Here is a 23,624-nt window from a genome sequence, read left to right as displayed (position 1 = left end):
TCCTTAAAGAACCAGAATGTTAGATAATGAGAAAAGGGTTTGTTGTTTGGTTTGTTTGTTAGTGTATAAATTATTTCTTCCTCAAACAACCAAAATGTTAGATGATAGGTAAAGGTTGGTCGGTTAGTCTGTTGGTACAGTGGTGACATATTTGAGAGGTTTCAGTTGTTTTGTTGAATTGTCCATTACAATACCCCTAAAACAAACTATTTGCGGCTCTACCTGCGATGGAAGGAATCTTCTGGAACATTGGACATGATGGACTGGCCCCTCAAAGATGGACAGGACAGATCTATTGTAGATTCAAAGGAAAGCCTTTGGCTTGAGTTCAGAAGGCATGGGATAACACTAGTGTTGAAGTTCTTATGAAATATACTGACACTGTCAGAGAGATGTGCTGCTGTAATTGCTGCAAAAGATGGACATATCAAAAATATTAAAGTGGATAAAAACAGTACGACTCACTTCATCTGATATAAAGCATGTTGTGCTCAGAGCAACCATCTGCATGTTTCATGAACATTATGAAATTAAATTATTGCAAAAAAGATCAATGTTTTCAGATTTGTTTGTGATGTGTTCTAGAAGTTTTGGCCACCACTGTATGTTGCTCTGTTAGAATATCAAATTGATCGCCCTCAAAGAACCAAAATGGTCGGAGATGGAGAAAGGACTAGTTAGTTACTGTATAAAATGAATCTCCCTTGAGCCAGACAGTTGGATGATGGAGAAAGAGTTGGTTAGTTGGCTGTTAGTTAGTATTTATAATGCATCATTATATGTATTAGCATAAAAGTGTATGCCTAAAAATAAAATAAAATTCCCAAAATTTTACATGATGGAGAAACTGGCTGGTTGGTTGATTAGTTAGAGTATGACATGATTCCTCCACAAATAAAATGAGAAACAATATTCTCGTTAGCATAAAACCATCTCCATTTGAATGCATACTTTGTGCAATGCTTTCCTCCTACATTCTAACTATCATGTGTGTAAACGTATATATATATATATATATATATATATATATATATACACACACACACACAGACACAAAATCTAAGTGTGTTGCCATAATTATGTAAATGAGCCTATCAAATAAATGTCTGGACAACGTACATGTGCTTTCATAGTTGTGGCTTCCTAACGTGCAAAACTAATGTAATGTTGAACAACCAACAAAACAGGCAGCTTGAACAAAGAGAAGTCATCTGTAAAAGTGTGTTGTGTGTCTGTCAGTAACCTGTAAACGTGAATAGAAAGACACGGATGTTGGGGAGTGTCTGAATACTTTTGCTTTGAGTGCATAATTGATTTTAAATCCTAGCATGTGGTTTCTTTCGTGACTCCAGAACAATCGAGGTAGATTTTTGTGTTTAACTGGTGTAACTAGATTATAAAGCTGTTAGGTAGTTTAAGTGGAGGTGGTTAAAGACTGATAGAATGGAAAGAATCCTTGTTTGTGAAGAATATCGGTGTGGTTTATGAGCTGTAGTAGAGGTGAGAGGTTGTTGATCCTGAGAGTAAGGTGTGTCAGCGCTGATGTGTGTGTTATGGAGTAATCAGACAGGTCCTGACGTGTGTGTGCTTGTATTTTTAGCTATCTGACGGGAGACCAGTTTTCCAGTGAGTCGTCTCTGGAGGCGTATGCCCGCTGTCTGCGGATGGGCTGCAGATGCATCGAGTGTGAGTCTCAATGCAACACTCAGCTAGTCTTTATTAATGTGCCACACTGCTGTTGATGAATGCTTTAAATATTTCTGATGTTTTTTTTATTTTACTTGAATTTAACATGCCGATAATACAGGTATTTTGTATTGAGCAACATGTATTACAAAAGTTTTCTTTTGACCTTTTCCCTAGTAATATACTTAACAGACAACACTTCTAGTACATGGTTTATTTACATTATTTTAGCTGCTGTTTTAGTTTCTAGGTTCTGGAATAATTTTTTTTTTAAATAAATCAGAATTTTATGTACTTGTTTGTTTGATTAATTTGATATGTTTGTTTCTTTTCATTTATTTGTTTGTTTCTTTTGTTTTTTTTTGTTTCATTAGATTGTTTCTTTGATTTATTTTTTGCTTTAGTTTCATTAGTTTGTTTCTTTTTGTTTTTTTTGTTTCATTAGTTTGTTTCTTTTTGTTTTTTTTGTTTCATTAGTTTGTTTCTTTTTGGTTTTTTTTGTTTCATTAGTTTGTTTCTTTTTGGGTTTTTTTGTTTCATTAGTTTGTTTCTTTTTGTTTAATTAGTTTGTTTCTTTTTGTTTTTTTGTTTCATTAGTTTGTTTCTTTTTGTTTTTTTGTTTCATTAGTTTGTTTCTTTTTGTTTTTTTGTTTCATTAGTTTGTTTCTTTTTGTTTATCTTTTGTTTCATTAGTTTGTTTCTTTTTGTTTATCTTTTGTTTCATTAGTTTGTTTCTTTTTGTTTTTTTTGTTTCATTAGTTTGTTTCTTTTTGTTTATCTTTTGTTTCATTAGTTTGTTTCTTTTTGTTTATCTTTTGTTTCATTAGTTTGTTTCTTTTTGTTTTTTTTGTTTCATTAGTTTGTTTCTTTTTGTTTTTTTTGTTTCATTAGTTTGTTTCTTTTTGTTTATCTTTTGTTTCATTAGTTTGTTTCTTTTTGTTTTTTTTGTTTCATTAGTTTGTTTCTTTTTGTTTATCTTTTGTTTCATTAGTTTGTTTCTTTTTGTTTATCTTTTGTTTCATTAGTTTGTTTCTTTTTGTTTTTTTTGTTTCATTAGTTTGTTTCTTTTTGTTTTTTTTTGTTTCATTAGTTTGTTTCTTTTTGTTTTTTTTTGTTTCATTAGTTTGTTTCTTTTTGTTTTTTTGTTTCATTAGTTTGTTTCTTTTTGTTTTTTTTGTTTCATTAGTTTGTTTCTTTTTGTTTTTTTGTTTCATTAGTTTGTTTCTTTTTGTTTTTTTTGTTTCATTAGTTTGTTTCTTTTTTTTTTTTTTTGTTTCATTAGTTTATTTTTGTTTCATTAGTTTGTTTCTTTGATTTTATTTTTTGCTTTAGTTTCATTAGTTTGTTTCTTTTGGTTTATTTGTTTGTTTCATTAGTTTGTTTCTTTTGGTTTATTTGTTTGTTTCATTAGTTTGTTTCTTTTGGTTTATTTTTAGTGTCATTAGTTTGTTTCTTTTGGTTTATTTTTAGTGTCATTAGTTTGTTTCTTTGATTTATTTTTTGCTTTAGTTTCATTAGTTTGTTTCTTTTGGTTCATTTGTTTTAGTTTCATTTTTTGTTTTGTTTTTTGTTTGGTCTGGCAGCAGGCTGTGACGTGTGTGTGTGTGTGTGTGTGTGTGTGTGTGTGTGCTCTTTTTGCAGTGGACTGCTGGGACGGTCCTGATGGGATGCCTGTGATCTACCACGGTCACACCCTCACCACCAAGATCAAGTTCTGCGATGTGCTTCACACCATCAAAGAACATGCCTTCGTTACGTCTGAGTGAGTGTGGCAGTTCTGTGTGTGCGTGTGTGATGTTTTGATAAGGGAATCTTCTGAATGCATGTTACGCAGTAGTCATCGTTAGATGTGTTTGCACGTAGATATCCCATCATCCTCTCCATCGAGGACCACTGCAGTATTGTCCAGCAGAGAAACATGGCCACTTATTTTAAGAAAGTGTTTGGAGAGATGCTCTTGACCAAAGCGGTGGACATCTCGGCCGACGGTCTGCCCTCGCCCAATCAGCTCAAGAGGAAGATCCTGATCAAGGTGAGAGCCCATTGGCTACATGACAGGAAATGCCATTTTGTAGCTACTTATGTCAAGATTTTCTCAACTGAGCGCCTGGATTGATGTGTTCAGCACAAGAAATTAGCCGAGGGAAGTGCGTACGAGGAGGTCTCGTCTTCAACGCCCTACTCCGAGAACGACATCAGCAACTCCATCAAGAACGGCATCCTGTACCTGGAGGATCCCATCAACCACGTGAGCGCACCTGCATCTGATCGCACACAGACTGCGTAGTTAAAGCTGATGCCAGGTTGTTGAGGCTCATCGTGAATGTTCACTGTTGTCTTCACAGGAGTGGTATCCTCACTTCTTTGTCCTGACCAGCAATAAGATCTATTACTCTGAAGAGACGTCAAGTAATCAAGGGAACGAGGATGAGGAGGAGCACAGAGAGGTGAGGAAAACACAATCTCAGGAATAACAGCAACCCTGCTAACCTGACTGCAGTTTTCAGTAGTGCCATAGTTGCGTTTTTTACATAATTCCTGACAGCAAAATGGATATATTTGCATGACTTTCTAACATTTACAGATGGAGAATATAGCTGTGACATGCCAGTTATGCACTGAGGAAAACACAATGTCTACGATGCATTAAACAGCACAGACACAGTATAATCAGGGTTTGCCATGGTGGATCGATTTGATCCATGATCGACATTGAGGACTTTAATCCCTTTGATAAAGGCTTTTCCTCAGGTCTCAGTAGTATTGTGATGCTTCATATTCACGCCGCAGCAGTGATGACTGAACACGTCTAAGAAAGTTTAGAGAGGAGAAATCAATCTACATATAAAATATTGGTTACTGATTATTGGTAACTTTCTAAACAATTAAAGATATTTCATCCACTAGTAATTATATATAAATAGTTTTTTACTGATGCAAATATGTTAGAAACGATGCATTGCGACACAAATGGTAACTTGCATCCGATGCACACTTTTATTAAATCAGTGCATCGCATAAACACAGCAGATGCTTTCCATATTGTTAACTAAATGCTTATTAGCATGCACATTACTAGCATATTGGCGGTTTATTAGTACTTATAAAGCACATAATAGTACCTTATTCTGCATGATCATATTTGAGATCCTTTAATCGGAACACAACAACAACCTTACTTACTATTAATAAGCAGCAAATTTGAAGTTTATTGAGGGAAAACGTTAATAGTGAATGTGTGTTCCCTAAAGGGTACCTTTAAATCTTGTAGATGTACGTTTGGTGTTAATTTAACACAGTGTACACAAAAGCCCCAAGTTTCGGTAGTGTCCTGAGAACTTCCTGTGATGCTTTCGATTCAGTTAAATTAAAATAGAGGTGTGTGTGTGTGTGTGTGCGTGTGTGTGTGTGTGTGTGTGTATATATATATAAATATATATATATATATATATACCTTTAATTTATAAAGTTTGGGATCAGTTAGGTTTGTAATGATTTTTAAAGTCTCTTCTGCTCATCAAGGCTGCATTATTTGCATTATTATCTGCATCTATATAAAATCTATTTTTTATTGCAATTTAAAGTAGTTTTTCTATTTTAATATACTTAAATATTTTTAATATACTTAATAATAAATGCAATTTTTTCCTGTGATGTGCAGCTGTATTTTCAGCATCATTCCTCCAGTCTTCAGTGTCACATGATCTTCAGAAATCATAATAATATGCTGATTTATTATCAGTGCTGGAAACAGTTGTGTTGAATAATATATTTTGGGGGGATCTGTGAAACTTTTTTTCAAGATTCTTTGATAAATAAGTTAAAGAACAGCATTTTTTTTTTTTTTTGTAATCTTTATAATAATATACACTACTGTTCAAAAGTATGGGGTCACTTTCTTTTTTTGAAGAGATAAGTACTTTTTTTCAGCAAGGATGTGTTGAATAGATACAGATTGACGGTAAATACCTATATTGTTACAAAAGATTTCTATTTTGAAAAAATATTCCTAACTTTTTATTCATCAAAAAAAATACAGAAAAAAAGTATCACAGGTCCAAAATATTAAGCAGTACAACTGTTTCCAACTCTGATAATCCTCATATGAGAATGATTTCTGAAGATCATGTGACACTGAAGACTGGAGGAATGATGCTGACCTCACAGCAATAAATTGTTCAAATTAGTGCTGTCAAACGATTAATCGCATTCAAAATAAAAGTTCTGGATGTGTGTTTATATATACATAATAAATATTTTGGGGGGGTGGTTCAATTAATCGTTAATTAAAATAGAAAACTTATTTAAAATGGCAAGAATATAAAAAAATAATAATAATAATTGGATCAAATAAATGCAGACTTGAGACTTCTTTTAAAAAGCATTTAAACTCCTGCTGATCCCAAGTGTTTGACTGGCAGTGGTTTCTCTCTGAACGTACGCATGTCATTGAGCAAGTTTATTTATACCGCACAATTCATACATAATGGTAATTCAAAGTGCTTTACATATAAGGAAGTAAAATAATCCTAAAAAATGATCACAACAAGGTCAAACAGCCTTGATTTAAAAACTGATTAATGATTATACATATTAAAAATAGAAAATGATTATACATAAAATACAGTGCAATCAGTTTGGACGTAGCACAGTGCTCATTCAGTAAATGCACAGCTCAACAGATGAGTTTTGAGTCTGGATTTAACTGTGGCTGATGTTTTAGCACATCTGATCTCTTCTGGAAGCTGATGCCAAGTGGTTCCTCCTCTAGATCTGTAACGGCATGGACCAGCATGTGACGGAGAAGTGGTTTCACGGGAAGCTGGGAGCTGGGCGTGACGGGCGTCAGATCGCCGAGCGTCTGCTGTCGGAGTACTGTCTGGAGACCGGCGCGCCGGACGGCTCCTTCCTGGTGCGGGAGAGCGAGACCTTCGTGGGAGACTACACACTCTCCTTCTGGTAACCTCCAGCGGCTGGAGACCTCACACTGATCTTTAATCTCTCTCAAAACTAGAAACGCCTTTGAAGAGATTTTGAACAGAGTTAAGCCACAGTTTTGAAGTTTTTAGCAAAAATAAATGATAGAGACATGATATAATTCAGCCGTAATATTTCTCGCCGTAGCCACAGAAGCTGGAATGACGTTAAACACAAACAAGCAAACAAACATTTAAAACTTGATTCGATCAAGTGGTATTTACCAGATGTCGCAATATAACTTGTTTATTTGCTGGTTTTTATTGTATTTGTTATATTTGAATTTTTGTTATTGTTTTTTTTCATGAAAATAGCCTAAGATGCTGACATGGCATTTAATAAAAATCTGCCACTGCTAGCAGCTGAGAGTGAAGTGGCTGTGAGTTCAGATGTGTTTGTGTTGTGTTTGGCTGGTTTGCTCTGCTCAGGCGGTCCGGCCGGGTTCAGCACTGCAGGATTCACTCTCGGCAGGAGGCCGGCAACCCCAAGTTCTACCTGACGGATAACCTGGTGTTCGACACGCTGTTCGCGCTCATCACACATTACCAGCAGGTGCCTCTGCGCTGCAACGAGTTTGAGATGAAGCTGACCGAGCCAGTGCCACAGACCAACGCTCACGAGAGCAAAGAGTGAGTCCCACGTCCACAGCTGACCCAGATGATGATCCAAATAACTTACATTTACATTAAGTAGATGCTTTTATCTAATGCCACTTACAATAGGACAATAAAAGCAAACAAAAAAGCAATAAAACTCAAGTTCTATAACAAGTTATATATATATATTTATATACACATACATACACACACACACACACAGGTGCTGGTCATATAATTAGAATATCATCAAAAAGGTTCAATATTGAAGACACCTGGTGCCACACTCTAATCAGCTAATTAACTCAAAACACCTGCAAAGCCTTTAAATGATCTCTCAGTCTAGTTCTGTAGGCCACACAATCATGGAGAAGACTGCTGACTTGACAGTGGTCTGAAAGATGACCATTGACACCTTGCACAAGGAGGGCAAGACACAAAAGGTCATTGCAAAAGAGGCTGGCTGTTCACAGAGCTCTGTGTCCAAGCACATTAATAGAGAGGTGAAGAGAAGGAAAAGATGTGGTAGAAAAAAGTGTACAAGCAATAGTGATAACCGCACCCTGGAGAGGATTGTGAAACAAAACCCATTCAAAAATGTGGGGGAGATTCACAACGAGTGGACTGCAGCTGGAGTCAGTGCTTCAAGAACCACTACGCACAGACGTATGCAAGACATGGGTTTCAGCTTCGCATTCCTTGTGTCAAGCCACTCTTGAACAACAGACAGCGTCAGAAGCGTCTCGCTTCAAAAAGGACTGGACTGCTGCTGAGTGGACCACAGTTATGTTCTCTAATGAAAGTAAATTTAGCTTTTCCTTTGGAAATCAGGGTCCCAGAGTCTGGAGGAAGAGAGGAGAGGCACACAATCCATGTTACTTGAGGTCCCGTGTAAAGTTTCCACAGTCAGTGATGGTTTGGGGTGCCATGTCATCTGCTGGTGTTGGTCCACTGTGTTTTCTGAGGTCAAAGGTCATAACAGCCGTATACCAGGAAGTTTTAGAGCACTTCATGCTTCCTGCTGTTGACCAACTTTATGGAGATGCAGATTTAATTTTCCAACAGGACTTGGCCCCTGCACACAGTGCCAAACTACCAGTACCTGGTTTAAGGACCATGGTGAAGAGTGAAGAGGAAGATGCGATATGCCAGACCCAACAATGCAGAAGAGCTGAAGGTCACTACCAGAGCAACCTGGGCTCTCATAACACCTGAGCAGTGTCACAGACTGATCAACTCCATGCCACGCCGCATTGCTGCAGTAATTCAGGCAAAAGGAGACCCAACTAAGTATTGAGTGCTGTACATGCTCATACTTTTTCAGTTGGCCAAGATTTCTAAAAGTCCTTTCTTTGTAGTGGTCTTAAGTTATATTCAAATTTTCTGAGATACTGAATTTGGGATTTTTCTTAGTTGTCAGTTATAATCATCAAAATAGAAAGAAATAAACATTTGAAATAAATCAGTCTGTGTAATGAATGAATATAATATACAAGTTTCACTTTTTGAATGGAATTAGTGAAATAAATCAACTTTTTCATGATATTCTAATTATATGACCAGCGTATGTATGTGTGTGTATATATGTATGTATATACGGCAGAGCACGCCTCTGAAAACCATGTTTACACCCTGCTTGCCTTTTAATCATCATCTTTTCACAGCGATTGGTTGTCGCTCAATATTTGCATAAAGTCGAGGAATGCCCACTAAATGCTTTCTCTGCACCGCTTTCAATCATATAATGCACAAAAATATTAAGGAAAAGCTAATGAAAACTATTTTAAAATAAAAGGAATTTTAATGTTCTAAACTATAATGTAGTTAGTGAATAGGGTTTCTCCAGGAGTGAGTGATGCAGACCGTCTCTTCTTCGTGCAGTAAGAGCATCTCTGAGCAGGGTGTGTGTGCTGCTTCTGTCCCGCCTCGTCTAATCTGAGCGTGTGTGTGTGTTTGTTTGTTTGTTTGTTTGTTTGTTTGTTTCTGTGCAGGTGGTATCACGCGAGTCTGTCCCGCAGTCAGGCTGAAAACATGCTAATGAGAGTCCCGCGTGACGGGGCTTTCCTCGTTAGGAAGAGAACTGAAGTCAACTCTTTCGCCATTTCCTTCCGGTGAGATCCAGACTCCTGCTCTCATGTGTAACTGTGTCTCTGCAGCTCTTCTCACTCTCTTCTGTCTCTCTCAGGGCGGAGGGCAAGATAAAGCACTGCCGCGTGCAGCAGGAGGGACAGACGGTGGTTTTGGGCACCTCAGAGTTTGACAGTTTAGTAGATTTAATCAGTTACTACGAGAAACATCCACTGTACCGTAAGATGAAGCTGCGCTACCCCATCAACGAGGAAACACTGGAGAAGATCGGCACTGCTGTGAGTCACCTTCACAACAACCGAGCTAAGCTAATAATGAAAAATCTCTCAACACTTTGCTCGCCCTCAGAACTGAAAACAAGACATTTTAAAACGACACATAAGAGTCTTGTGAACCAAACCATTGGCTTCCTTTGTAGGGACAAAAATATATATATATATATCTTTCATGTTCTTCAGTAGAAAGCAAGTTGTACAGTTTTGGTGTGAAATGAGAACAGAATGAAAGAATTTTGAGTGAACTGTCTCTTTAAGGATTTCTAGACTAATAAACAAAGGCAACTAATTAGATAATTAATTCAATGCACTCACTGGTGAACAACTCGCATGTAGAAACTAGTGCAGTTAAACGATTAATCGCGATTAATCACATCCAAAATAATAGTATTGGTTCACGTAATATATGTGCGTTACGGAGCCCCACACATGACATGCAGGAAAAAAAAAGTAGGCTAAATCGTGTAAACGATTTACTAATTAATTCCCTCAATGTGTTAAAACGTGCACACGATTACTATAGCGTTCCCTCGATTTATTATTCATTCACTCGACTCATAAATAGTGCAATATTCAAAGATTCTTGAATATTGTCTTTAGAAAATAAGGATTCCAGTTGACTGTTAACTAGTTGCTTATTAGCCTGCATATTTCTAGGATACTGGTGGTTTACTAGTACTTATAAAGCACATATTAATGCCTTACTCTGCAAGACCACCCCATACCTAAACTTAAAGGGTTAATTAATCCCCGAATGAAAACTGTCATTAATAACTCACCCTCATGTCGTTCCAAACCCGTGAGACCTTCGTTCATCTAACATCTCAAAATCTAATCATGATGTACGTGAACCATTAATTTCACTATAATTTCAATCTTTGACATGACCTTACTCAGTCAATGTTACATATATAAAGGTTACATTTCTCCTCATATTATGAAGGATGATTTTAGGTAGAGGACAGTTAATTTGCCTTTAGCTGGGTTTACACAGATAAGGTAGCATTTATTTGAAAGAACCCGCATGTTTTGCACTAGATGTGTGTATTGTTGTGGTTTTGGTTGACAGATGCACCTACTGATTGTTAGTTAGACCTTACAGTTGTTGGTTTTTGAGTGAAAGCTCTTTCTCTTCTGGTCTGTATGCAGGAGCCTGATTATGGGTCTCTGTATGAGGGTCGTAACCCTGGATTCTACGTGGAGGCCAATCAGATGCCCACGTTTAAGGTATCTCTGCTCTCTCTGCATGTACAGCGTGTTTCTGGTACTGTTTGGTTTGGTGTGTGACGCTCCTGTGTGTGTGAGCAGTGCACAGTACGAGCCATGTATGAATATAAAGCCCAGCGTGATGATGAGCTCTCCTTCAGTAAGAGCGCCATCATTCAGAACGTGGACAAACAGGAAGGAGGCTGGTGAGTACAACACTCTCAATATACAGCTGCAAATTCAGTTTCAGAGAAATGTAAATATTAGGGGTGTAACATACACAAATATGACGGTTCGGTATGCACCTCGGTTTTAATGTCATGGTTTGGTATTATTTGGTACAGCAGGGGAAAAAACCTTATATATATTAGGGGTGTAACGATACGCGTATTATTCGTATTGAACCGTTCGGTACGAGGCTTTCGGTTCGGTACGCGGTACGCATTATGGACCGAACGGTTCGTTGGACTAATTAATTATATTTGGAAAAAAAATAATAATTGTGAAATATGATATGCGTTCAACAAGGTAGCCCAATAACCCAAACGACGTAACAGGCAACGCCCCTGACACCCCCGAAGAAGAAAAAAACACCAACTTATATGTTAATGTTAGGCTACTCAGTCAGGCGCTCGCTCACTCAGTAATACGCGCTGAAGGCTCGTTGCAAAATGGCCAATGCGTTTAACAGACCAGAAATAGAAGATCCTCCAATAACCAACAGGTCTGGTGTTTGGGTGCACTTTGGATTCCCTGTAAGCTATAATGGTGATGGCAAGAGAGTGGTGGATAAGAAAACAACGATATGTCGCATCTAGGGTACACCAGCGGGAATACAAAAAAAAAACAAAAAAACACCAGCGGGAATACTTGAAACATGTCAACTCATTTACGCCGACATCACCTTAGTGTGTCAGTATCTGGGAAAAGACGGAAAAAAGGAGAAACATACATGCAACAAACTATCCCCGCAGCATTTAGACAGACATTTCCAACGGATTCAAACAGGGAAAAAGACGTCACCACGGCGATTGGTAGGCTACATTTACGTTATAGCCGCGGATATGAGACCTTACTATTTACACTTCATTCTATCATCACCATTATAGCTTACAGGGAATCCAAAGTGCACCCAAACACCAGACCTGTTGGTTATTGGAGGATCTTCTATTTCTGGTCTGTTAAACGCATTATGGGCCTTTCACACAGGACGCGGTATGTGCGGCGCTGCGCTATAAAACCCATTCATCTCAATGGCTTGCGCCGCGCAAGTACGTTTTGTTGCTGCGTCGACCAAAGCGCAAGCGCAGCGGTGCGCATCATTTGCGTGCTTGCGTGCACGCCGCGGTCAAAGTTCAAAATAGTTCAACTTTTGCCGCAGCGCTCTGTGACGATTACCAGCGCGACCAATAGAATCGGGGGATCCAAACAAGCACGGAAATCAAAATGGATGAATGGCTAGTACTGTGTGTGTCAGAATTTCCTGAGCTGTACGATACAAGTTTGAGGTAGTATAGGGACATCGTCAGGAAAGCTGTGTCTTGCTTCTCTCTTAATTCTCATCAGCAGGACTAGCGCTATCGTTCGTTTCTTACAACGGGACAGATACATGTTTGCTGCTGACCGAAAGGAGGAACAACAGACTGAAAGAGCTCCCGCTAAAAGTTTTTAAAACTCCACCTACGCCATAGCGCAGCGCAGCGCAAATCGCGTTGTATCTGAAGGGCAACGCTGAACCCAGCGGCAAGCGCCGCGCATACCGCGTCCTGTGTGAAAGGCCCATTAGCCATTTTGCAACGAGCCTTCAGCACGTACTGAGTGAGCGAGCGCCTTACTCTGTAGTGGAAAACGTAGGTTTTAAGAACATGCTTAATGTAATTGAGCCCCGTTACAATATTCCTTCACGAGCTCATTTCAGACAGACCGTAATTCCTGCTTTGTTCCAAAAAACATAAGCCCTATAGAGAACCAATTGAGTAAAAACACACTCAATATAAAGAGTTATAGAGTTTCATATAACAAGTTACATCTTTGTATTTGTTCATAACTAATATAACATTTTCATTTTTTTTTATAAGGAGCTGTTTTTGTTTTATACAGTATGCTGCTAAGAAAACACCATAGAAGATGGGTAAAGAATAGCTCCATCATTGTTCAATGTAGAAAAAAAAAATACTTTGTTAGTTTTAATAAATAAAACATTTTTTAAAAATCAAGGAAATTTATCTGCCAATTTTTTCTTTTTGCTCTATCTAAAACGTACCGAACCGAACCGTGACACCAGTGTATCGTATCTAACCGAACCGTGAATTTTGTGAACTGTTACACCCCTAATATATATATATATATTTATTGCTATATATTGCTCTTTCTTTAAATACATTCAGTTATAGTTAAAATTTTCTTAGAGATAAAAATCTACCTCAACTTATGCTTAAAACTATAGGGAGCCCTTTTACATTATAAGGTTACAATTAGGCCTAACAGCTTAACCCAAGCTTAAATTTAATTATTATTTGTTTTTAAATAGATCATCAACATGATAATTAACATGATAAATAGATCATCTTAAATAATTAAGGCTAACAGCTTTAGTAAAATATAATGAGTATATGGTGTAATATTTGGTGAAATGCTCCTCTAGACTTAATTTCTCGCATGAACTAATGAGCTGTGAACACTGACACGCTGAGGTAAATTAAATGCTATAACATGATGAATACATGTACCCCTGATATATAGGGGCGGGACATCTTTGGTAACGTAATGTTTTTTTTTTTTGCAAACAAAAAGTCATTTTGTTTGTTGATTTTAAATATAAAACTTGGTGAAATGATTTATGTATTAGTGCTTTTTGAACATTTTGAGCACATTCTATCAATAACATGGTAATACTGATAACATGATCATTTTGGTCATTTATAATCATGCTAATAAATTTTCATACCATAACATCTCTAATAGAAATGATTTTTAGAACAACTTCCTTCAGCTGATGAAAGCATTGATTAAAAGCACTGACGGCCAATCAGAATGACAATCACAGGACTTTAAATTGGCAGATGATAAAACTTATTTGCCAAAGCCTATTTTTACCTGCATTAGGTGCGTGGTGTTTATTTTTGGAGCCCATTTCTCTCTTTCGGTCTTGATTTGGTTCACAAACACCATGAGGACTGTGTGTTTTTGTTCCCGCTCAGGTGGAAGGGAGACTATGGCGGGAAGAAGCAGCTGTGGTTCCCTGCGAATTACGTTGAGGAAATCAGCCCGACAGCCGTCGAGCCTGACAGAGCTGTGAGTGGAGCGCGTGTGTGTTTGTTGTGTTGTGTCAGAGACGCTCTGGGCTCCGACCTTTACCCCTGTTCTCACTCTCGCTCTCGCTCAGCAGGCCACAGAGAACAGTCCTCTGGGAGATCTCCTGAGAGGAAGTGTGGACGTGTCTTCCTGTCAGATCGGTGAGTGTGTGCTCCTGGTCTGATGCAGAGTGTGTATCAGGGAAGAGATGTTTGAGACCCTTACACAGACCCACTAACACACACACACAGACACACGCACGCACACACACACGCACACAGACATGCACAGACAGACCCAGACTCACACACACAGACTCGCACACAGACAGACACACACACACACACACACACACACACAGACATACAGACTCACAGACAAAGACACAGACACACACACAGACACTCATAGTTACGCACAGACACAGACATGCACAGATAGAGACTCAGACACAGACTCACACACGGACTCACTCACACACAGACACACACAGACTTGCACAAACACGCACAGACATTCGCAGACACAGACTCACACTCAGACTCACACACGCACACACACACACACAGAAGCAGACTCGCACACAGACTCAGACACGCAGACGCGCAGATAAAGACGCGCAGACTCAGACATGCGCAGACTCGCACGCACGCGCAGACTCGCGCACAGCCAGAGACGCAGACGCGCAGCCAGGGACGCAGACGCGCAGCCAGGGACGCAGACGCGCAGCCAGGGACGCAGACGCGCAGCCAGAGACGCAGACGCGCAGCCAGAGACGCAGACGCGCAGCCAGAGACGCAGACGCGCAGCCAGAGACGCAGACGCGCAGCCAGAGACGCAGACGCGCAGCCAGAGACGCAGACGCGCAGCCAGAGACGCAGACGCGCAGCCAGAGACGCAGACGCGCAGCCAGAGACGCAGACGCGCAGCCAGAGACGCAGACGCGCACAGACAGAGACCCGCGCACAGACAGAGACTCGCGCAGACAGAGACGCAGACTCGCAGACTCGCGCACAGAGACTCGCGCACATGCACAGACTCTCGGACTCAGGCACATGCACGGACTCTCGGACTCAGGCACATGCACGGACTCTCGGACTCAGGCACATGCACGGACTCTCGGACTCAGGCACATGCACGGACTCTCGGACTCAGGCACATGCACGGACTCTCGGACTCAGGCACATGCACGGACTCTCGGACTCAGGCACATGCACGGACTCTCGGACTCAGGCACATGCACGGACTCTCGGACTCAGGCACATGCACGGACTCTCGGACTCCGGCACATGCACGGACTCTCGGACTCAGGCACATGCACGGACTCTCGGACTCTCGACATGCACGGACTCTCGGACTCTCGACATGCACGGACTCTCGGACTCTCGACATGCACGGACTCTCGGACTCACAGACATGCACGGACTCTCGGACTCACAGACATGCACGGACTCTCGGACTCACAGACATGCACGGACTCTCGGACTCACAGACATGCACGGACTCTCGACATGCACGGACTCTCGGACTCTCGACATGCACGGACTCTCGGACTCTCGACATGCACGGAGTCTCGGACTCTCGACATGCACGGAGTCTCGGACTCTCGACATGCACGGACTCTCGGACTCTCGACATGCACGGACTCTCGGACTCTCGACATGCACGGACTCTCGGACTCTCGACATGCACGGACTCTCGGACTCTCGACATGCACGGACTCTCGGACTCTCGACATGCACGGACTCTCGGACTCTCGACATGCACGGACTCTCGGACTCACAGACATGCACGGACTCTCGGACTCACAGACATGCACGGACTCTCGGACTCACAGACATGCTCGGACTCACAGACATGCACGGACTCTCGGACTCTCGACATGCACGGACTCTCGGACTCTCGACATGCACGGACTCTCGGACTCTCGACATGCACGGACTCTCGGACTCTCGACATGCACGGACTCTCGACATGCACAGACTCTCGGACTCACAGACATGCACGGACTCTCGGACTCACAGACATGCACGGACTCTCGGACTCACAGACATGCACGGACTCTCGGACTCACAGACATGCTCGGACTCACAGACATGCACGGACTCTCAACCTCTCAACATGCACAGACTCTCAGACATGCACAGACTCTCAGACATGCACAGACTCTCAGACATGCACAGACTCTCGGACTCACAGACATGCACAGACTCTCGGACTCACAGACTCTCTGACTCACAGACATGCACAGACTCTCAGACATGCACAGACTTTAGGACTCACAGACATGCACAGACTCTCAGACATGCACAGACTCTCGGACTCACAGACATGCACAGACTCACAGACATGCACAGACTCTCAGACATGCACAGACTCTCAGACATGCACAGACTCTCAGACATGCACAGACTCTCAGACATGCACAGACTCTCAGACATGCACAGACTCTCAGACATGCACAGACTCTCGGACTCACAGACTCTCGGACTCACAGACATGCACAGACTCACAGACATGCACAGACTCACAGACATGCACAGACTCTCAGACATGCACAGACTCTCAGACATGCACAGACTCTCAGACATGCACAGACTCTCAGACATGCACAGACTCTCAGACTCTCAGACATGCACAGACTCTCAGACTCTCAGACATGCACAGACTCTCGGACTCTCAGACATGCACAGACTCTCAGACATGCACAGACTCTCAGACATGCACAGACTCTCAGACATGCACAGACTCTCGGACTCACAGACATGCACAGACTCACAGACATGCACAGACTCTCAGACATGCACAGACTCTCAGACATGCACAGACTCTCAGACATGCACAGATATGCACAGACTCTCAGACATGCACAGACTCTCAGACATGCACAGACTCTCAGACATGCACAGACTCTCAGACATGCACAGACTCTCAGACATGCACAGACTCTCAGACATGCTCAGACTCTCAGACATGCACAGACTCTCGGACTCACAGACATGCACAGACTCTCGGACTCACAGACATGCACAGACTCTCAGACATGCACAGACTCTCGGACTCACAGACATGCACAGACTCTCGGACTCACAGACATGCACAGACTCTCAGACATGCACAGATATGCACAGACTCTCAGACATGCACAGACAGAGACATGCACAGACGCACAGACAAAGACATGCACAGACAGAGACATGCACAGACACACAGACAAAGACTCACAGACTCAGATATGCACAGACTCCGACACGCACACAGACTCCGACATGCACACAGACTCCGACAGACACAAACACAGACACATGGTCTGTCTGTCTGTCTTTCTGCATATTTATCAATCTACCTACCTATTCTCAGATTTAGTGCATTTGGATAAAACTGAAACTAATTTCCTTTTCCATTGAAGTCACCAAAACCCCCTTAATTTTTCAGTTGTCGCCTTTTCAGTTACCTTTCATATTGAGACTTTTTTGGCCATAAATTAAATTGACTGTGTTGCCATATTTTTTCCCCATTATTAAAAATCATGTTTCAGAACAGAAACAAGTGGATTGCAGTAGCTGTATCAGGGATGCCAAGTCTGCGGTTGTACCACAAAGCTGTGCTAATTTTACTTTTTCTGCGGGTTGTTTTTTTAGTCTGCAGGTTAAAGCGATCTTCCCCCAGGGGAAGACCATAAAACTAGCTTTTTGTAGCTCATGTTGTCTTGTGTTAAATGTATGCTGTCTCTCCTGCAGTGGTCAGGCCAGAAGGGAAGGGCAGCAGACAGTTCGTCTTCTCTCTGGTGCCTGTGGCTTTGCCTCGCACCGGCCCGGTGCTGGACATCGCAGCCAGTTCACAGGAGGAGCTGAAGGACTGGGTGATAAAGATCCGCGAGGTCACCATGACCTCTGAAGCTAAGGTCTGCTCCCAGACCATATCTCCTCTCCAGTAACACAATAAATCTGACTGTCTCCACCTGTTACTAAACCTCTGCTGAGCTTTCCTGGATGCTAAACCTCTTAACGGTCACCCCCCACCATAAATATGAAAGTGCACTAATTAAACATAATGTGTTATAATTCATGAACACTTTTGAATACTGACCTAAGGTTTGTCTCTTTAAAAAAAAAAAGAAAAAAAGTCAGCAGATTATTGCAGAAGTGAAATAATTTAAAATAAAATAAAGGTATAAAAAATTTACTGTAAAAATTTACTGAACGGTTTTATTTTTATATTTTATATCAAATTAAACATTTTACAAAATAGATGTTCCAAATTTGAAGTTGGTAAAACAAACAAACAAAAAAACTGAGGTCCTTGTGCAATTTTGTTTAGGTGCTATACCACAAATAGCCATCGGGGTTTTTCTGTGGCGAATGTTTCAATTTGTCTCTCAATATTACTTCTGTCACAAAATAAACTCAGACCTTTCCAACCATATGCATTTTGTCAAGATTATAAAAGGTTTTTTATTCTAAAAGACCGTAATTCATTTTGTAATGCGACACCATCACTAAGCACAAACTTGTGATCAAGTTTATCTTAAATTAATGTGGTTTCCTACTTTTTTGTTTTCTGACACAGATGCTTGAAATGACTGATGATTTGTTAAAAAAAAATGATTGCTTTTGACACACGTACTGTATGACATTGTTTATGACTAATGATTATTTGTTCTCTGTCAGCTTGAGGAGGGTAAAATGATGGAAAGGAGAAAGAAGATTGCTCTAGAGCTGTCAGACCTGGTCATCTACTGCAGACCGGTTCCTTTTGATGAAGACAGTAAGATATCCCATAGTTTTAAAACTCACTGATCCCTCAAAAACATTTGATTCTCCAGCTCCATCCATATCCTGTATTAACCAGAATCATCAATAACTAAAAACATATACTAAAAAATGAGAGATGAAACATTTTCCAATTTGTGATCCTGGAGCACAGAAGCAGTCCTCACTAGCTCAGGTATATTTGTAGCACTAGCCAACAATACAATCTGTGGGTCAAAATTATACATTTTTCTTTTTTATGCCAAAAATCATAAGGATATTAATTAAAGATCATGCTCCATGAAGATCTTTTGTAAATTTCCTACTGTTAATATATAAAAACTTAATTTTTGATTAGTAATGTGAATTGCTAAGTACTTCATTTGAACAACTTTAAAGATGATTTTCTCAGTATTTAGATTTTATTTTGCTCCCTCAGATTCCAGATGTTCAAATAGTTGTATCTCGGCCAAAAATTGTCCTCCTAATAAACCATACATCAGTGGAGAGCTCATTTACTCAGCTTTCAGATGATGTATAAATCTGAATTTAAAAAATTGACCCTTATGACTGGTTTTGTGGTCCAGGGTCACAAATCGGGTGTTCTTGATTGGGAAGAGGAACAGGGACGGGGAAACACTGCTTCAGTATGAAATGCCCTGTAGCTCCTCAACACAAATGCTGAAAGCCTCTTCTGTCTCTCACAGAAATCGGGACGGAGCGGGCCTGTTTCCGGGACATGTCCTCGTTTCCCGAGACCAAAGCGGAGAAGTATGTGAACCGCATCAAAGGAAAGAAGTTCCTGCAGTACAACCGTCTGCAGCTCTCGCGGATCTACCCTCGCGGCCAGCGCCTGGACTCGTCCAACTACGACCCGCTGCCCATGTGGCTGTGTGGCAGTCAGCTGGTGGCCCTCAACTTCCAGACCGCAGGTGAGCACAGGCTCTCGCTGGACAGAGTAAGACTTGGGCGCTCTCTCAACAACACTGTTAAGATTCTTTGTACATTTGTTTGTTCATGCAATGTCTTATTTTTCTTATTAGAAAGATTCTTGTCACAACAATTGAAACAACAGTTACTGTTTTTTAATAAATTATCATATTATAGATTTTTTTGCTTATTTTACGAACAGGGTTCCCACGCCTCATGGAATTTCAGGAATATCATGGAATTTTAAAAGGTCTTTTCCAGACATTATAAGTCAGGGAATTTTAAATGTTTTTGTCCAAGTCATGCAATATCAGGAGGGTTTTTGTTTGTCACTTTAAATTTTAGCTTCCGTTCATATATAATAAAAATAAAAACATTTTCTCAGGTTTGCCTATTGTTATGGTTAGGCTATTTTTCAGTGCCAGTTTATTCCCTTCCTGCTCATCAACTGGCAATCACTGAGGTCATCACTGAGGTCATCACTGAGGTCATCACTGAGGTCATCACTGAGGTCATCAGGCTGTACCTGTTTAAGACAAAGATGCAAAGAGCCTACAAAATGAGCACTTCAAAGACTGGGTGTTTAAAGCAGATGACAGAAAAGCTACATGTAAAGTTTGTAAAACTCCTATCAAGCTATCAAATATGGGCAAGGGAGCTGTCTGTTTTTCCTCTTAATTAGAGGTCATGGAAATTCAGCTTTTTAGTCAGTGGAAGACATTAGAGTGGGAACCCTGGAGGAATGATAAACCTTGATGGATAACTTCGACAACATTTGTCTTTGATTGTAAAACCGTAATTTCTCTGGTTTGTCTGCAGATAAGCCGATGCAGATGAATCAGGCGCTCTTCATGCTGAACGGCAGGAGCGGTTACGTGCTGCAGCCGCCCATCATGAGAGACGACAGCTTCGACCCGTTTGACCGGCTCTCTCTGAGAGCAGTGGAGCCCATCACGCTCTGCATCGAGGTACACACACATGCTGCACTACAGCAGACTACAGCCCCAGCGTCTCACACCGAGCACCAGGACCGTCACAGACAAACACTGCTTTTACATTACGATTGATCGCCTAATTCACACCTGCACGCTAGCAGGAGCCGACCAGCAATGCATATGGCTCAAGAGGCATCAAAATAAGATGAATAAAGATGGGTTCTACACCAGAAACACAAACTATCTATAATGCTTACAAGAAAACATCTTAAAATATAAACCGAAGTACAATTAGCATCAAGCCACATTTGAAAACGTATGTAATTTATTTGTTTAAAACCCACTTTAAACCATCATCAAGTGCTGGAAATAACTTCCGTTTGCGATCTATAGTTGATTTTGATTCTATAAAAGGCAGGCAAGCACTCTTTGTACTATATGTTTAATAACGCCACACTGCGTATTGTCATAAATATCCTTTATGGTTATAAAAATACCATGAGCTGCATACAAAACACATACAGAAAATATATCATCATCATTTTGTAGATATTGTCTGTTTGCTTTCATATTTCATGTGTAGAAAAAAAATTTTAATACGGAGAATCTAGAGCGTGAACGCACACTGACTTATAACAGCACCTGGAAGAAAATGGACAGTGCTCTCCAGATCACATGATTTCGAATTCTACAAAACTATGCTGAAGTCATGGTTAAATAGTTAGTAAAAAGTGTGAATTGTAAAACGTAATGTTTCCCTTTGTTTTTCTCAGCCCATTGGCAGATATTTGTTCTTGTTTTGGTCTTAAATTCTCTTTGATGACTTCTTTTGTCATTTTGATTCCTAAAAAATCACTAAAGATTCTAGCGACTGAACATTCTAAAAAGATTCTGCAGTGTGTTTTAGCAGCCAGAAGCCAAACACACAGTAAAAGACATGTGCAGTGTTTGGTCCGTGCTTCTGTTCGCCCGAAAGGAAACTGAACCTTGGTGTGTTTGTAGGTTTTGGGAGCGCGCCACCTGCCCAAACACGGTCGAGGTATCGTTTGCCCCCTCATCGAGATTGAAGTTTGTGGAGCAGAGTATGACAACGCCAAGCAGAGGACGGACTCTGAAGGTGAGGTGCAGATGCAAATCTTTTACAACAACACCACATTGTAGGAGTATGCGGGATCACTAAAAGAGTTCCCTGTTCTACTCCCAGCGGACAACGGTCTGAAGCCCACCTGGCCCAGGAAACCCTTCCGATTCACCGTGTGCAATCCCTCCTTTGCCTTCCTGCGCTTCGTGGTCTATGAAATAGACATGTTCAACGACCAGAACTTTCTCGCCCAGGCAACGTTCCCCATCAACTGCCTAAAAACCGGTACGGCTCGCAAAAGAATGACCACTTTTGTGCTCTAAATAAATTGGGGTGTCCAGTCCTGGAGGGCCACTGTCTTGTATATTAAATAGAGGTGGACAGTAGTATTTTTACTCTGCTTTAATAGTACTTTTCACGTGTCTGTACTTTATCACTGTTTTTCTTTAGAAACCTTTATTTCACAACATTCTAAAGTATAATATTGTATTTTTATCTGCACTGTTTCATATTTAATTAGTGTCGCCAAGCTGTAATTGCGATTAATCGCATCCAAAATAAGTTTTTTGTTTACATATGTGTGTACTGTTTATTTATAATGTGTGTATTTATAATTTATATATATATATATATATATATATATATATATATATATATATATATATATATATATATATATATATATATATATATATATATATACTGTAGATAAACACATGCACATACAATGTATTTTGAAAATATTTACAAGTATATGCATTTATATAATTATTTTATTTTATATATAAATGAGTATACACTTTATACACGTACTGTGTAAACAAACTTATTTGGGATGTGATTTATCGTGATTAAACGTTTGACAGCACTACATTTAAAACTTAAATCTATTACTTTCTTGTACTCAAGTAAAAGTATTTCAAAGATTTACTTGAGTACAAGTACTAAATTTTTTATGTTCTTGCCTATTAAAGGTAAAACTAACAAAAACTTTTATTTATGAAATGTAGTGCACTAAAAAGTATGACATTATGCTTTTGAATGTAGTGAAGTAAAGTTTTCCAAAGAAAAATATCTTCTGTAGATAAACTACAGATAGTTTATCAATTTACTTGAGTACAGTAAAAAATACTTCACTTATTGTCCGCCTGTTAAATCATTGGTTTAGCTGCTTTTGCCTAATCATGAATGCAATTTAATTTTGATTTATTGTGCAGCCTTATTGCAGAGTTGTGGTGCATTTTATGTCCGATTGGATAGATCGTATTTACGAGTTGAACGCACATGAATTCCACTGTAAAGTAATTTTACGAGTGGGAAAAACAACAGAGACTATTATATATAGATATGCAGCGTCTGTATTGATGGTAAATTTGTTTAAATTAATAATTAAAAATATTTTTTGTCATGTACAATAAAACTAAATATGTTAGATCTACAAAATATGATATTATTATACAGTTAAAGGGTTAGTTCACCCAAATAGCAAAATGATGTCATTAATAACTTACCCTCATGTTGTTCCAAACCCATAAGACCTCCGTTTATCTTCTGAACACAGTTTAAGATATTTTAGATTTAGTCCGAGAGCTCTCAGTCCCTCCATTGAACCTGTGTGTACGGTCTACTGTCCATGTCCAGAAAGGTAAGAAAAATATCATCAAAGTAGTCCATGTGACGTCAGAGGGTCAGTTAGAATTTTTTGAAGCATCGAAAATACATTTTGGTCCAAAAATAGCAAAAACGACGACTTTATTCAGCATTGTCTTCTCTTCCAGGTCTGTTGTGAGAGAGAGTTCAAAACA

The 23,624-nt window shown here is 40.0% G+C and overlaps 1 protein-coding gene across 2 annotated transcripts in view; it reads left to right on the top strand.

The window, feature by feature from the left end:
- The window catches only part of plcg1 (phospholipase C, gamma 1), a 49,389-nt gene that overhangs the window by 16,859 nt on the left and 8,906 nt on the right, over positions 1-23,624 (top strand). Inside the window, exons 12-30 of one of the 2 annotated variants that reach the window (XM_059527191.1) lie at positions 1,601-1,686; positions 3,328-3,448; positions 3,550-3,718; positions 3,812-3,934; positions 4,032-4,133; positions 6,458-6,645; positions 7,092-7,292; positions 9,251-9,370; positions 9,445-9,625; positions 10,772-10,849; positions 10,931-11,034; positions 14,029-14,122; positions 14,217-14,283; positions 17,863-18,026; positions 18,793-18,889; positions 19,581-19,805; positions 20,623-20,771; positions 21,741-21,855; positions 21,943-22,104. In XM_059527191.1, coding sequence (XP_059383174.1) covers positions 1,601-1,686; positions 3,328-3,448; positions 3,550-3,718; positions 3,812-3,934; positions 4,032-4,133; positions 6,458-6,645; positions 7,092-7,292; positions 9,251-9,370; positions 9,445-9,625; positions 10,772-10,849; positions 10,931-11,034; positions 14,029-14,122; positions 14,217-14,283; positions 17,863-18,026; positions 18,793-18,889; positions 19,581-19,805; positions 20,623-20,771; positions 21,741-21,855; positions 21,943-22,104 — 2,546 coding nt within the window. Of the gene's footprint in view, positions 1-1,600; positions 1,687-3,327; positions 3,449-3,549; positions 3,719-3,811; positions 3,935-4,031; positions 4,134-6,457; positions 6,646-7,091; positions 7,293-9,250; positions 9,371-9,444; positions 9,626-10,771; positions 10,850-10,930; positions 11,035-14,028; positions 14,123-14,213; positions 14,284-17,862; positions 18,027-18,792; positions 18,890-19,580; positions 19,806-20,622; positions 20,772-21,740; positions 21,856-21,942; positions 22,105-23,624 lie in introns of both variants that reach the window. The other variant, XM_059527190.1, reaches the window with a different exon arrangement.

This window comes from Carassius carassius, chromosome 37, assembly GCF_963082965.1.
Source record: "Carassius carassius chromosome 37, fCarCar2.1, whole genome shotgun sequence".
NCBI lineage: Eukaryota > Metazoa > Chordata > Actinopteri > Cypriniformes > Cyprinidae > Carassius > Carassius carassius.
Note: the sequence above shows the minus strand (reverse complement) of the source record. Positions and strands in the feature narration are given on the sequence as shown.